The sequence below is a fragment of the Dermacentor andersoni genome, chromosome 3, assembly GCF_023375885.2.
Source record: "Dermacentor andersoni chromosome 3, qqDerAnde1_hic_scaffold, whole genome shotgun sequence".
NCBI lineage: Eukaryota > Metazoa > Arthropoda > Arachnida > Ixodida > Ixodidae > Dermacentor > Dermacentor andersoni.
Window position 1 is genome coordinate 85,509,739 of NC_092816.1, and position 17,171 is coordinate 85,526,909.

At 44.3% G+C, this 17,171-nt stretch overlaps 1 protein-coding gene across 1 annotated transcript; it reads right to left on the minus strand.

Annotated features, from left to right (window-relative positions):
• Positions 1 to 12,751: 12,751 nt before the first annotated feature.
• On the minus strand, positions 12,752 to 16,926 carry LOC129387640 (Na(+)/citrate cotransporter-like). The gene is made up of 2 exons (XM_055076952.1): positions 16,795 to 16,926; positions 12,752 to 14,571 (listed from the first exon to the last, which is right to left on the minus strand). The coding sequence occupies exons 1-2, from the start codon at positions 16,894 to 16,896 to the stop codon at positions 14,386 to 14,388; spliced, it is 288 nt and encodes a 95-aa protein (XP_054932927.1). The 5' UTR covers positions 16,897 to 16,926; the 3' UTR covers positions 12,752 to 14,385.
• Between the last annotated feature and the right edge of the window lie 245 nt (positions 16,927 to 17,171).

A 17,171-nucleotide genomic window follows, 5' to 3' on the forward strand; every position in this document is an offset into this window, starting at 1 on the left:
TTTTGGAATAAACTTGTACGGTTTCTTGGTGAACGTTTAGGGCTAGAACAACCCGGCGTCGATGAACAGGAACTAGTGTCACATGTCCACTCACACCGTGATCCGCACCGCCGGCATGACTGACGTTTATATCTATAAATATTATACACTAATAAAATAGTTGTCATAATTCAGCCAAGTTTACGTACGTTTTCCTTGTCAAGAGTAAGACATCAACTACAGGGATGTCCTGCCATTTTCCGCATGTATGATGTGATTGAAGCCATTAAAAACATTCTCGGATATTGAAACAACCATGTGCCGTCTCAAAATGTGCAAAAAAAAAAGAAAGAAACGGAAAAGAGAAACATAATAGGGCAGATCCATCGCACTTGTTGGAATCTAGATTAAGTGAGTTTTCTTGAATCGTTTCAATTAAATGCTATGCAAACAGACACATGATATATGTGATGGTATTTTATTTCCAACTTATGCAATTTTTGCAGCTTCCGCCTAAATGCAAACGCAAGTTCACATGGTTTCATGGTATGCGACGTGGATGGAGCCATGTCGAACAGGGCATAACAAACGACGCTTTGCAAGTGGGGGAAGGAGCATTTTGAGTTCAAGTATATGCCCTCAGAAGTAGTGAACAGTATGATGAATATTTAAAGAATCAACCTTTCTGCTGAACGCGTCATCAATCAAACAACCCCACAACGCGGTTCACGTGACCGCCGAGACCACCCGCTAAACCTGTCCTTTGTCCTTGGTAAACGTTCTTCGCCCTACGAACAATTTTCCGCCTTTCCTACCCGCACCTTAGCTGTGTGGGAGAAGCCGTGCTACGTCCACGGCATCTCACTAAGATATATCCCGAAATCCGGTGGTACATCAAATAAGCTAGGTCTTCAGAACATTTTAAAGCACAAAAGAAACAAGCAACACAATAAGAAACACAGAGAAAGACAAAAGACAGATTAATGACAGAACGAAGCGCCTTGTCCCGTCGTTCCCTTGTCTTGCGTATTTTCATTGCGCTTTTGAAAAGTTCCCAAACTGAATGCCAGCCAACTACTCCGCTTGTCAATCTTGCTCCTAAAGAAGCCGCAAGCTGCATATAATTATCAGGGTTGGATGTCCTACAGTATCGGCTCGTATTGTGAATCATGATAAGACTCGTGCCTGGATACTTATCGGGCACTATTTTAAGGATTGGGCCACTAAGTCACAATCTTCGATTGAAGCGTTTTCACTACATGATTCCTCGGATCGACTCGGTTTTGTAACACTCATTCACGGCGTTGCCCCACGGCATTGCAACTCCCCGACCGATAGACAGATAAAGAATCTCACAGTCTGGCCGTCAGCGCGAAACAATGAATGCGATGGCAACATGTTAGCATATTACACTAAGCGTAAGACACATAGCTCTAGTGACAGTATGATTTGAAGTAAACGTAAGCTAAGTAAAAGCGAGTTGGGGGTCTGTGCTAAGGGTCCTCTGCTTGAATGGGCGCGGTCATCGGACAATCTCATTTATGTTAATAATTAAAGCCAACGTGTTTTCTACTGGCTTTACCGGTACTTTTCCGTATTGGGTGTGTTTGAAACCTCTTTCCTGGGCCGACCCCGGTTGTAATGCAAAGCCACGCCAATAAGATTACATCATTTTCAGTTTTGAGTTTCAGTTTTGGCGTCCGAGACTGAACAAGCTCGGCCCTCGCCGCAGTGCCGGGGCGCCTGGGGACGGACGCATACGGCACGCGCTGGGAAGCTTCACCGCGGTGCCTGGGCTGAGTCAGATATTCAAGGAGCATATCTTGCAAAGCATTTCTGTGAGCTGAGTGCCATTGGAGCCAAGGTCTTAGATCATATGCCTGCATGTTGTGCATATTTATATTTTAAAATCTTGGTGCATGATAGTTGGGACACCCTATATATATATATATATACTTCATATTCTATATATTCATCTTGGGCGATGTGCCAAAGTTTGGAGGCACTGTGTATTGGAGGCAAGTCATAGCTTGACAACACTGTGCAATTAAACCAAGGTGTCACATCATATGCCTGCATGTTGTGCATTCTAATATTTTGAAATCTTGGTGCAGAATAGTTGGCACATCTTGTCTATCACACACGTCTATCCTGCAGAGCATTACCGTGGGAGCTTTGCCATTGGAGCCAAGGTCTTGCATCATATGCCTGCACGTTGGCTCAAGCAAACACCGTCCTCCGACTGTTTTGCTGAATGATACATTTGAATGTAATTTTCAGAAAACGTCGCAGCCTTGACAACTATGAAAGACGCTGTGCCAGTAGAGCCAAGGCATTGCCTGCATGTTGTGCATTGTAATACTGGTTGCGAACGGTACAGCGTCATTGGAGCCAAAGTCTTACATCAAATGCCTGCATGTTGTCTCAAGCAAACACCGTCCTCGGAATGTTTTCCTGAAAGATGTACTTTAATATTATTTTCAGAATACGTCGCAGCCTTGACAATTATGAAAGCACGTAAACGATTTTGGTGCAGAGTGTAATCCCTTTATCTAAATACACTGAACGCTTAAACAATGTTTTTCGAAAAGCTTGGATCTGTTGTAAAAATCGTGATCTCTTGCACTTGGTAAGAAAGGCAGCAAACTGCTTTCGTTCTCTCTCTCTCTCTCTCTCTCTCTTTCTTTCTTTCTTTCTTTCTTTCCCGTTTCTCCTTTTGCTGCCACTGCCCATGCTGCCATCAATCGTATTTTTATCCCTGTCCGAGTCTGTTTCAGTGCTCACTTTTTTTTTCTAACTGACCGCATTAACTGTCCAAATGCAGCAAGCAAATCGATCCGCTTCACTAAGGGCAGAGATAGACTACCTTTCGCTCAAAACAACCGGCTGCACAACCTACACTCTTCTCTACGCCCTTGCATTGCAGCTGGACTCTGCCGTCACGAAGCTACCCTGCTTTGTCGAATATGGATAGGGACGTCCTTCACTAAGTCTTTTAGTACCGAATCGAATGGACCGACGACGACTCGTGTGATGGCTGTGGTAGCCAGGAGACCCTTCAACACCTTCTCTGTGACTGTCCTCGCTACAGTTTACAGAGACGATCGCTCGCAATCGCGATAGCATGCTTTGACCAAAGACCTCTAACAGAGGAACTTATTTTAGAATGCCGACATCACAAGCCATCGCAGCGGAGGGCGACGAGAGCACTGTTGCAGTTTTTAAGGTCAACAGAATTGCCTGAACTGATGTTTATAGGGCTTCAAGCGCTACTGTGCTGTGCGATGATGGTATGCGGTGATAGTGACCGACGTGGTTGTATGTCTACGCTCCTTTGTTGCTTCATCTCTAACTTGCTATCACTTTACCTCCACCTCTCTCCCCAGCGTAGGGTAGCAAGCCGGATCTTCCCATCTGGTTAACCTCTCTGTCTACCCCTTTCTTCTCTCTCTCTCTCTCTCTCTCTCTCTCTCTATATATATATATATATATATATATATATATATATATATATATATATATATATTACCCATCGCGATCAGGAAAAACACCCTTACCGCGCATAAATAAAGTTTTTAGGCATGTAGGGCCCTCTGGGCTGCACTTGTCGGCGGCAAGGTAGCCTCGCCGCCTATGGGATTATGGAACTGAGCTATGTCGAGTGCTCGGTTGCCATAGTCGGAAGTTCGAATCCCTCTATTAGGGTGTTTTTTTTTTCACGATAGTGAGCTTGAAATTCACCTCCTCCAGAGCACATCTGCAGGCTTGGAGTGACTCCTGGGACCGGCGAAACATGCCGAGAGCGAATGGGGCTGCACTCAGGCACGTACCCAAGGGGGGGCCAGGGGGGGGGCGGGCCCCCCCCTCGAAATTAAGCGGCGTACCCGCCCCCCCCATCCGGCCAAGGCATACTGCTCACACATTCCTAAAGCGCTGACAAATCAATCTACTCGGCGGCCAACATTTTTCTGCCTTTTACAGCGACAGCAGTGTATGACTAACTTCAGTAGTTTTTTTCGGCGTCCGTTAACAGAAAAAATCATCATGTGGGCCGATCCTGGTGATAGTGCAAAAAGGGGTCCAAGATCAATGGCACATACCCCTGTAGACTCGGGAACCTATAACGCGCTCTTCGGAATCTTCTGGAAGGGCCCACATATGGGGAATGCTTAACGCCTGCTTCACCTCTACCGCGGGTCGGCCCCGCATTGCAATATCTTCGGTATCGGCCGACGTATGACGAGTTAATGCGTGTTTCACCTCCGCCGCGGGTCGGCCCGATATTGCACTATCTTCAGGACGACACGCAGCGGATGTAAAACACTTTGCTTTTCGTTTGAGAGCTTTGACTGTCGTCAGCTTTCGCTGCCACTCCTTCTTCACGGAGTGGATTAGTTGTCAATTTTTTCACTCCTTTTGGATGGCAGTAGTTATCGGCATCTCCTGGGGTGTGAAGGCCACTTTCGTCATCGATTCGGTGCCCACGCGATTAACTCAAAAAGAATTCAGTTGTCACCATTTATTGCAGCAGGGAGGGCGTAGTTGATTGCTTTAATTATAATATTTTATTTTATTTATAATGCACAACACAATTTTTATGTCACCATCTATTCAACGATCACGCGCATCCCTGTTGCTTCGTTAGTTCAACCTTCTCTGTTTAGAGTGATCCAGCGCCAGGAAAGAGATTCGGTTCATAGTCGGCTGGTCTGTATGCTCGTGGAACGAGTTGTGGCCGGAGAAAACGCGAGATGCGTTTAACTTTTCCTTTTGTTTCATTATTTCCTCGAAGTACAGCTCGCCACGACGCTGGCAGATCCTCGGAACCATCTATCCACGATATGGGTTAGATAAGGTGGAAAATAAAATATTGTGAAACAGCGTCGATCATCAGACCCTGCAATAACCCTTAAACCCATAAGCAATATGACTCTCACCCGTTACCTCGTCTGGTTTTTACCTTATTGTACAGCACTTTTCGTGCAAAATTGGCAACTGGAAACAAGAGTCGCAAGGAGATGAGAAATTAAGCGATCTACTAAGCGAGAAAGCCAAGGCAACAGCCAAACAGGGAGGAAAAGCGAAAATTGTTTGTAAAAATATTTACGGATCAACATCTTTTTATTTCAAAAGGAAGTAGAGAAAATGCCGCCGGAACTGGATAATAATTCCGCGTGTTTTGAATAACGCTTCTACAGCTATCAACTGAGCCGCCTGACGTAGCCACTTCCCTGCTATGCTAATGGGGGGGGGGAGTTCTAACCTTCCGCGGTGTGCGCAGTACGTCTAGAACAGCAGCGTCCTGCGCTCTACGCTGTTGTACGGGACTGGTGACCACGCATCGTTACGCAACTTTCCAAATAACAACACGACTCGGTTTTGCTACTTGCTAGAGCAGTAAACGAGGGATGCAAAACAACTGTGACCGTTCCGCAAATATACATTTCTCTAAAGTTCTTCCAGAGCAAATTGAAACAATGCTACTAGAAATCTTTATTTTTTGCACTTTTGCTTGTTAACTTGTTCTTGGCAAGGTTCTTCCTGCACATCTTTCATGCGCGAGCCCATTTGATGCGGTTCTTTGTTTGCCAAGTAAAGAAGAGGTGTATCTCACAGGCGTACCTGTGAGGTACACGTTATTTCAATTCTCCTTTGCGGCTTTACGCGTCTTTATGGCGAATGGTGGGCATCATTCACATTTTTAAGAGTAAAAGTACCCTTCACCTCATTTGCATAGAAAAGTTACCTTGGGTTGGGCCCCCACTGAAAAAAACCCTGCGTACGTGCCTGGCTACACTAATCCAGGTACAACCGAAATAGGAGTGCCCAGTAAGCTTCAACGAGATATTCCCTCACCAGAATAGGAATTGGCCTCCCTGGTGCAGTATTCGGCCACTCCCTCCCAGACGACTCACTCAATTACCCAATAGCCCTCAGTCTCCAGCAGCTGCGGAGCACCTGACCAAGGCGGCGGTCAGACTTTCAACGCAACAGAGGGTGCTAAGAATCTCTGGGTCCGGAGAGGCCGCCAATGGAAACTGACCCTCGGAACGTTTAACACCGTAACCCTCTCCAGGGAGGCTAGCTTAATAGGATTCTTTGAACAACTATGAGACATCGTGGGATATCATCAGTCTTAGTGAGATTATAAGAACTGCTGAAGCTTATACATTGCTGAAAAACGGACATGTTCTCTGCTATAGAGGTCTCCCAGATAAGAAGCAATACGGTGTAGGATTCCTAATCTATAAGCACATAGCGGGAAACATTGACGAATTCTACAGCATTAACGAGAGGGTAGCAGTAGTCGTAATCAAACTTAATAAGAGGTACAGATTAAAGGTAGTACAAGCCTAAGCTCCAACATCCAGTCACGATGATGAGGAAGCAGATTGGTTTTATGAATATGTTGAATTAGCGATGAGAAAAGTGGAAACTTAATATACTGTAGTAATGCGCTACTTCAGTGCAAAAGTGGGGAAAGAGCAGGCTAGTGAACAATCAATAGTGAACTACGGCATCAATTCTACGAACGCTAGAGAAGAAATGCTGGTAAAATTCGCAAAAAGGAATAAGCTTCGAACAATGAACATCTTTTTCAGGAAGCGTAGCAACAGAAAGGGCACCTGGAAAAGCCCTAATCGTGAAACAAGAAATGAAGTTGACTTCATGCTTTCTGCTAATCCCAACATAGTGCAGGATGTAAAAGGGATAGGTAGGGTAAGGTGCCGTGATCATAGGTTAGTGAGAACTAGGATTCACCTCAATTTAAAAAAAGAAAGAGCAAAATTGATCAAGAACAAGCAGGTCAGCCTAGAGGCAGTAAGGGTAAAAACAGACAAATTCAGGCTAGTACTTACAAACAAATATGCAGCCTTAGAACAGAGAGACTATGATGATATAGAGCTAATGAATGAAACCGTAACTAGGCTGGCTACAGAGGCAGCAGTTGAAGTGGGAGGCAAGCCGCCAAGGCAATCAGTGTGCAAGCTCTGCCAAATAACAAAAGACCTAATAAAGAAACGGCAAAGCATGAAAGTGTCCAACTCAAGAAATTAGATAGAATTCGCGGAACTGTCAAACCTGATCTACAAGGCGAAAACAAGTGATATACGAAACTATAACATGACATAGATTGAAGAAGCCGTAAAAGATGGACGCAGCCTGACATCAGTGAGAAGGAAACTTGCCATAAGACAAACTAATATGCATGCATTGAAGGATAAGTAGAGTAATATCAGCGATCTCGAAGCTATAGTAAAAGAAGTGCAGGAATTCTATACTGACCTCTAGCATCCCCAGAGCAGTCAGGATGCACCCACTAGAAACAGTAATTAAAAGGATACAGAAACCCATCCTATAAATAGCGATGAGGTCAGAAGGGCCTTGCAAGACATGAACGGAGGAAGAGCGGCAGGAAAAGATGGAATAAAAGTTATTTAATCAAAGATGGAGGAGACATAAAGCTTGGAAAACGCGCGGCTCTTTATAAGACATGTCTATCGACTGTAAGGGTCCCAGAAAACTGGAAGAATGCAAACATCATACTAATCGACAAGAAGGAAGACGTTAAAGAATTGAAAAATTATAGGGCCATTTGCTTACTTCCTGTATTATATAAAATATTTACCAAAATATTCTCCAATAGAATAAGGGCAACACTGAACTTTAGTCAACAAAAATAAAAGGCTGGCTTCAGGAAGGGGTGCTCTACAATGAATCACGTCCAAGTCATTAATCATGTTATCGAGAAATTCACAAAGTATAATAAGCCTCTCTATATCGCTTTCATTGATTACGAAAAGGCATTTGATTCAATAGAGATACCAGCAGTCATAGAGACATTACGTAATCAAGGAGTACAGAGCACTTACGCGAATACCTTGGAAAATAGCTACAGAGGTTCTACAGCTACTTTAATTCTACACAAGAAAAGCAGGAAGATACCTATAAAGAAAGGGGTCTGACAGGGAGACACAATCTCTCCAATGCTATTCACTGCGTGATTGGAAGAAGTATTCAAGTTAATAAACTGGGTAGGCTAAGGAGAAATGATCGACGGCGAATATCTCAGCAACCTTCTGTTTGCCGATGACTTTGTTCTATTGAGCAACAATGCAGAATAGTTACAACAAATTATTGAGGAAATTAAGAGGGAGAGTGTAATGTGGGGTTGAAGATTATATGCAGAAGACAATGATGATGATGAATAGCCGGGCAAAGGAACAAGAGTTCAGGATCGCCAGTCAACCTCTAAAGTGTGCGAAGGAGTACATTTACCTAGGTCAATTAATTACAGGGAACCCTGATCATGACAAGGAAATTCAAAGAAGAATAAAAATGGGTTAGGTCTCATACGGCAGACATTGTCAGCTACTGACTGGAAGCTTACCATTATCATTGAAAAGGGAGGTGTTCAATCAGTGCATTTTACCAGTGCTGACATATGGGGCAGGGACTTGGAGACTGAAAAGAAGCTTGAGAACGTGCTAAGGACCGCGCAAAGAGTGATGGAATGAAGATTGCTAGGCATAATTTTAAGAGATAGAAAGAGAGCGATTAGGATAAGACAGCTAACGGGTATACGATAGTCTAATTGACATCTAGAGAAAAAAATGGAGCTGGGCAGGTCATGTAACCCGCCAGTTATGAAACCGTTGGACCATTAGGGTTACAGAATGGGTACCAAGAGAAGGGAAACGCAGTCGAGGACGACAAAAGACGAAATTGAGCGATGAAACGAGGAGGTTTGCGGGCGCTAGTTAGAATCGGCTGGCGCAGGACAGGGGTAATTGGAGATCGCAGGGAGAGGCCTTCGTCCTGCAGTGGACATAAAACAGGCTCCTGCTGCTGCTGATGATTATAATGATAATGATGATGATGACTGTTTCACAGTTTTTATGTTTCATCATCATCATCATCAGCCTGGTTACGCCCACTGCAGGGCAAAGGCCTCTCCCATACTTCTCCAACAACCCCGGTCATATACTAATTGTGGCCATGCCGTCCCTGCAAACTTCTTAATCTCATCCGCCCACCTTAATTTCTGCCACCCCCTGCTACGCTTCCCTTCCCTTGGAATCCAATCCGTAACCCTTAATGACCATCGGTTATCTTTCCTCCTCATTACATGTCCTGCCCATGGCCATTTGTTTTTCTTGATTTCAACTAAGATGTCATTAACTCGCGTTTGTTCCCTCACCCAATCTGCTCTTTTCTTATCCCTTAACGTTACACCTATCATTCTTCTTTCCATAGCTCTTTGCGTCGTCCTCAATTTGAGTAGAACCCTTTTCGTAAGCCTCCAGGTTTCTGCCCCGTAGGTGAGTACTGGTAAGACACAGCTATTATACACTTTTCTCTTGAGGGATAATGGCAACCTGCTGTTCATGATCTGAGAATGCCTGCCAAACGCACCCCAGCCCATTCTTATCCTTCTGATTATTTCCGCCTCATGATCCGGATCCGCCGTCACTACCTGCCCTAAGTAGATGTATTCCCTTACCACTTCCAGTGCCTCGCTACCTATTGTAAATTGCTGTTCTCTTCCGAGACTGTTAAACATTACTGTAGTTTTCTGCAGATTATAATTTTTAGACCCACTCTTCTTCTTTGCTTCTCCAGGTTAGTGAGCATTCATTGCAATTGGTCTCCTCAGTTACTAAGCAAGGCAATATCATCAGCGAATCGCAAGTTACTAAGGTATTCTCCATTAACTTTTATCCCCAATTCTTCCCAATCCAGGTCTCTGAATACCCCCTGTAAACAGGCTGTGAATAGCATTGGAGAGATCGTATCTCCCTGCCTGACGCCTTTCTTTATTGGGATTTTGTTGCTTTCTTTATGGAGGACTACGGTGGCTGTGGAGCCGCTATAGATATCTTTCAGTATTTTTACATACGGCTCGTCTACACCCTGATTCCGCAATACCTCCATGACTGCTGAGGTATCGACTGAATCAAACGCTTTCTCGTAATCAATGAAAGCTATATATAAGGGTTGGTTATATTCCGCACATTTCTCTATCACCTGATTGATAGTGTGAATATGGTCTATGGTTGAGTAGCCTTTACGGAATCCTGCCTGGTCCTTTGCTTGACAGAAGTCTAAGGTGTTCCTGATTCTATTTGTGATTACCTTAGTAAATAGCTTGTAGGCAACGGACAGTAAGCTGATCGGTCTATTATTTTTCAAGCCTTTGGCGTCCCCTTTCTTATGGAATAGGATTATGTTAGCGTTCTTCCAAGATTCCGGTACGCTCGAGGTCATGAGGCATTGCGCATACAGGGTGGCCAGTCTCTCTAGAACAATCTGCCCACCATCCTTCAACAAATATGCTCTTACCTGATCCTCCCCAGCTGCCTTCCCCCTTTGCATATCCTCCAAGGCTTTCTTTACTTCTTCCGGCGTTACCTGTGGGATTCAGAATTCCTCTAGACTATTTTGTCTTCCGTTATCGTCGGGGGTGCCATTGGTACTGTATAAATCTGTATAGAACTCCTCAGCCACTTGAACTATCTCATCCATATTAGTAATGATATTTCCGGCTTTTTCTCTTAACGCTTACATCTGATTCTTGCCAATTCCTAGTTTCTTCTTCACTGTTTCTAGGCTTCCTCCATACCTGAGAGCATGTTCAATTCTAACCATATTATACTTCGTTATGTCAGCTGTCTTACGCTTGTTGATTAAGTTCGAAAGTTCTGCCAGTTTTATACTTAAGTGTGAGAATATTTAAGATAAAAGACATGCGCTGTCGGTGTTTCCTTTCATGAAGTTTGCTTGTGGGCTGCCATTCTGGAAATTCCGAGGAATAATTCATCAAAGAATGTAAGACCTGGTATGAGCAACTATAGTGAAGTATAGTGATAGAATGGTGTGGCTTTACAACCCGCACATACCACATTCCATAGGGCGTAATGCGGCAAATAGATAGAGCTTAACCAGTAGCCTTCGAATTTTCACTGAGTACGGAAATATTGCAGGTGCTGCGCTAAATATTTGAAGATGTCGTTATTTGTTCATTGGTTCACTACAAACACGCCTAAGTCCCCTTTTCCGTCTTCAAAAGAGCAATTCTCTTCGCATTTTAGGCCTTGACTACACCTCTAATGGCATATCAGACTCTGTGTGGCTCTCAATTCTTGAAGATGTAAGGCGAAATATTGAAGATGTTCAAGGGTATGATTTACCCCTATCAGAGAGAAGGTACTTAGCGCAGTCTGTATTTTGCGGCCGAGTGTGGTACGTTTGTCACGTCTTACAGCCACCATTACGGGTTACTAGGTCCTTGCAGTCCCTTCTTGGTGCCTTCTTCTGGTCGGGCCGTACAGAATTGGTCTGTCGCGCGGCGCTTGGGCAACCACGCTCGCGCGGTGGGTTCGCCTTCCCATCCGTGTCTGTCCGCTGCCGGCTGCTTGCTCTGCGATTTCTGCTCCGTCTGCTACAGCATGATCAGTGTCCAGCGCGTGAACTCGCTTGCTATTTCCTTGGCACGAAAATTCGCTACATGTTACCGGGCGTACACTTAAATCACGGACCACAAGTGTTAAACGCACCTACATTTTACTGTACGGCCACATACAACAGGCATGTCCTGATGTAGCCGTTCTACAAAACCGTGTAGTAGATACTATGTCAGCCTTACTGCTTCCTCTAGTTCCCCCAGCGCGCCTCGCACGTTCAAATAATGTGTCGTGGGATGCGATAACGGCGTCATTTTTGCCTGGCCACCTACGCGACTTCATGTGGCGTCTAGGGTGGCAAGTGCTTCCAACTCGGGACAGGCTTGAGCGGTGGGGTGTTGTCCCATCTTCGCAGTGTCCCAATTGCCCCCTTCAAGAATCCAATAAACATGTACTGCTGCAATGCGTCGTTGCCAGGATATTTTGGAGGGCCCTGCATACTGGATTTCGTGGCCTTGGAGTTAACCGCTTTATTACATCTGGTCGCTGCTCACGTGGCCGCTTCACGCGACGTTTAATTGCTGCGGGGGCCTTCTGTCTATGGCGTAACCGGTGCGAGGCAGTTGCCATGGGACATCGTCTCCGCGCTCTGTTTCCACTTATGGGGAGGCTCTACTCTGAGCTACTGTCGTTTCTGTCGGAGGAGTTGTTCTTCCTTGGAGAAGAAGAGTTCCTTCGACAGTGGTCATGTCGTTTCCTGGCGGTGGCTGATGGACGCGTATGGCTGAATTTTCGTCCAGCCTGGTTCTTGTAGCCAGACCATCAGAAGTATTCATTTAATGCACATAGAATGCAGGTGCCCGTGATTTCTGTGTGCGTGTCCTCTCGTATACATGATCATTTTTGTATATACACATCTCGTGCACATCACTTCAAAATTGTGTAAAGTGTTCTATCACATCATCATTGTACATAACCATTGTGTACACTGTATATATTGAAAATCATTTTGTACATGTGGCATTTAGTGTATGTGTAACTGTGCCTTCCGGGGGTATACGTGTTTATATGTTGGTCCGTGAAGACTCGGACATTACTTACGTTGAAAACTTGCTGTGTTTCGTTTCTTACATGTTATCGTCCCGGTGGAATTGTGCCGTAATTATGACTCAGTGTTCGTATCGTCTCTTGTCGAAATTAACTTTTTCTAAACACATATACCTAAATATAGATACAGAACCTGACGGCAACGATAAAAATTTCGTTTCAGTATCCATATTATTCATTTTGTTTTTAACACTGCTGCTCTCAACCGGCAGCATAGCAGGAGAGGAATACAGAAAGTCAATACAAAAATAGGAAAATGCTGCAAATAGGCAAGGATCCATTTTATACAAGTATAAAGAATCTACGAGAAAAAGAGGAAGAGGTTACAGTAGCAAAAACAAGAAAAGAAAAAAAGAGTGGTTGCATAAATATGTAAATGCGTTTTTCATGCATTTCTGTCAAACACTATTGTGTTTGTGTTTGGCAGAGATTGAATTGCGTTTAGACATTAAGAACAGCCATTCAACATTGCATAACTCATTTTGAAACTGAATAAATGGGGGAAAAAACTACATAAAAATTCAAATAATAAATAAAGGAAATAAATAAATGTTAAAAAATAAAAAAAAATAAGCAATAACAACCGTTCCCCGAGGGCGCAACGAACAATGATTCTGGGAGAGGGGAGGGGTGTGGCGTAATTTGTGGTTAGGACAAATTAATAGTCCTTTAGAACCTTCAAGTGTACTAGTGAATTCAGGAAGTGATTTCGTGCTTGTGATAGATGGGTGCAGTTGATTGCATTCTCGCACAGCTAGTGAAAGAAAAAGAATGTTTAGAAGTGTTATTGATAGGAATATTCAGTTAGCATATTTCGATGGTCTTGACGTGTAAGTCGAGTTTGGAAAACGATGTGTAATTAGACGCGGCTTTTCAAATTTTTATGAACAAGCTGGAAAAAAAACTTTAGGCGCGCTTCTTTCCGGTAGGCGTACTCTCCGCTAGCGTTTTCAGACATGATGCAGCTGGAAGAAGAGTGGGTGAGTCAAGACGCCTGTACTCAATATGCGCAAATCTTACGGCTTTACTTTGCACTCCTTCCAGTTTTTGCTAATTTAGTCGTTGTGTGAGGGAACCAAACCACGTTTGTACATTCCACGATTGGTCATATGAATGTCTTGTAGGCGAGCCACTTAAGGGGAGTAGGCGCTAGCTTGAGACAATTGATATCGCAATAAAGAAATCCGGAGGGAGGGGAAAAGTTTAGCCAAAAAAAATCGTCGTTTTGAAATTGTTCTCGATGACAGTGAATTATGCAAAAACAAGTCTTTGTCAAACATCAGACGCGTTTGACCTTTAGATGTCATGAGCACAGTAAGAAAGATCTACTATAGCGTAAGTATATACGCTGCCAGATTACCTTGATTAATACATTAGCCACAACGCGATTAATACACCACTCGAAAACTTACTTGCGTCAATTGCGCACGGCGACCTTCTATATGGCTTTCAAGTTAGCTTGTCTTAACCGAATCGCCCGAAATTACAGACTAGAAGCACTGTGTGCTTATCTGATGAGCACAACGAAAGATCTGTGCAGACGCATTTGTTCTCCAGGGCACAGGTCAACGCCCTACCGCGTAACAAATACCCGTTGTGCTGTCCGGTTTATAGTTTTCCTACCCGTTGCATGTCCACGTAACGATATCAACGCTGACACATCGCACCACGTGACAGCCTGTCCAGAGGGTAGGTGTGTTCGTACTTCACACAATACCAACAGCTGGGTCAAGCTATAACGCGTTACTATTACGGCGAGACAAGAAGAGTACAGGCATCGGTGCGATTAAAATGCGTGAGCGGCACAAGTGTACACCGAAAGAAAAAGTAAATCATCAGAGAGGCAGCTGAAAGATGGCGCGTCCTCGAGTAAACCACGGCGTAGTCGCAGCTGTCACATTTGCCAGTAGCGCACAGGGCGCATTTCGAGCTCGGCGCTGCCGTTGTAGACGTAGTACGTCGCGTTGTCCGCGGCCCAGGTCGGGAACTCGCCGAGGTCGAGCACGAATCGTACCCACGTGCTGGCCGAGATGATCACCACGGAGACGCACAGCGCGGTGAGGAAGAGTCCGTGCCCGACCTGAAAAAAAATGTCCCTCCTCAGGTTAGCTACGAGACACGATGACTTCCCGAGGCAGCCCTGACTACCGGCTCGTATTTTGCGACAGCATGGGAAACAATTTTTTTTAGTTTACATACTGCAGTTACACGCAGAAAGCGGCATCTCCTGAACGTAGTAACCGTCTTGTGGTTGTTGTAGTAACCGATTTTCTTCTGTCCCTACGCACGTAGATGAATACGCAAACTCATCTGGTGGACTGCCGTGTTAAGAGAAAGCTTTAGCTCCGGGACAACTCCAACGCAGCGCATTCAAGTACGCCTAAAATGCAGAAACGTTTTTCAGAGATAACTACTGGACCGATTTTAATGAAATTTGCTGCATTTGAAAAGGAAATTTAAATTGTAGTTACTTCTGGAAATTAAATATTGATTTAGCACCTAAAATTTGTTAAAAATATTTTCAAATATTTGGAAGTATGAAATGTATAGAAGCACGAAGTTTACAAATTAATAGCTCCACATCAATAACAGATATCGCGGTTCTGTAAAGGACATCCACTAGGCCATTGAAAGCGCACAAATTTGGTATGTCATTTTATATGTTACGGGATTATGCTGCATTGATTTGTTACGTTGTCTACAAGGGTTCTGCAAAAGCTGTATTTCCGTATTACCAACTTTTTTTTTTAAGATTCATGTGTAACATATCAATTTTTTCCACTTCAGATGTACTACTAGATCCGATTCACATAATTGAGATATCGTTTTTCATTGCCGAGTTACAGATTTATAAACTCAATAGTTTCGTTTTCTGAAAATTATCGATTTTCGTCACGTTTGAATAAAAATTGACGACCTAAATCATAAATTCGAAACAAATTAACAGTCACTAGATTTAAAAATTTTCTTTTAAGTGCAATAAACCTCGCTAAGTTTGGTGCAGTGTTTGCCGAGAAAGACGAATTCCCCTTTTACATGTATTTAGATAGGAGCAAAGGAACTAAATACTCCATCCTCGCGATTCTCTGAGCACTCCACGGGTGATTTTCGTCCTCCGTGTCGACGCAATGGTCTCTATTACAATGCCGCCCATTTGCTCGAGAGACGGCGGCAAGAGCAATAGATATGGGCCTACATTGCGCAGCAATTCCTTTCGCTCGATTCTATTCCTTTCTTACAACCCACGCTTACGAGCAGCCAATCGTGGTGATAACGTATGTGAAGCACGTTTCGTACCACTGTCGAAGCGTGAGAAAGGAAAACAATTCGAATGAAATCGTTAGATTATCGCGGTCTCTGTTCTGCATGCATCCGTCTTCAAATTCGAGACCAACGTGTTCCGCAAACAGTTACAATTTAATTTTCGAAAGCATTTGTGGCGACAAGCGACAGCGTGGACCCGTAGGTTTGGCCTGGCCTCTGACGAGGTCAGCGCCGTGTGAGGCTTAGTTTAATCAAAGCTGCAACAACCAGTTTCATGCTTGCGCGTCACGTGACACGACGTCGGCCACGTCATTTCACGTCGCGCCAGCTGCCCGGCTGGCTTCGCCTAGCTTTCGCACACACGAGATACTGCCCGGTCAGAGGACCTCGAACGAAGAATACTGCGACTATAATATTACGTGTTTCTCTTTTTCATCCTAACATATGGTATAAATGCGTCACGACAGTTATACCGCATCACAAGCCGCAATGCAACGCGAATAAATTTTCGGCCATCTTCGTCTATAGTACGAATCCTTCAGCGGGCCGAGCTATCATCACAAATTGCGCTCGATTTGTTCGCCTTCATTTTTGAACCGTTGATTGTATGTGTGAGTCCCCTCAATTACATGTGGATTGTCGAAATGCGTTCGTAGGTATATAGAAAAAAATTAAAACATGTCTTTCAGCCAATTAGTAGAGCATACACAATGCATATATTAAGCATTATTTTTATATTGATTACAGGTTACATGGCCTGTAGCCAGCAAGAACAACACACTTTGAGGTAAGCACATTCACATATGCACGCCCAGCACTTTCAAAACGGAACTGATGGAAGGTTATTTTTGTGCCCAGGCGCTCGCTTTGCTCTTCTTCTTTTACTTTCCTTGGCCCCGCCTTCATGAGCTCTCATTGCCTATATTTTGCCCTTATCAACGCTGTTTTCTAATTTATCGACGGGAGCACAAATGATACGAGCGTAAGGCCTCTCTGCGGAAAACCAATTTTTTTTTCCTTTTCTTGCAGGACGCCTTACCATTGCGCCTCCTGGTATTTCGGCCATCTGGAAGACGATCGCGTTGGGCGGTGTTGCGGCGGGCAGCATGAATGACAACGAGCAAGTCACCGCCACCGGCATGCCGAGGTACAGCGGGTGCACCCCAAGCTTGACCGCCTGCGAACACCACGCGTGCTTCTTTGTTAAGTTATTGCGGACACTCGCACTCACTGTAAATTCCCCGAATCTGCAAATACATGGCTTAGAAGCTGTGCCAACGTAAAGTAAGAAACGCAAATTCTCGTCATCGGTAGAGGTGAAACCGAGATCCCCTATGAGCTGACCATAACGGAGCTCCTGCCAATATATATAATATACACAACGCATTGCGCTGCCCGCAAAATAAAAAATTCATC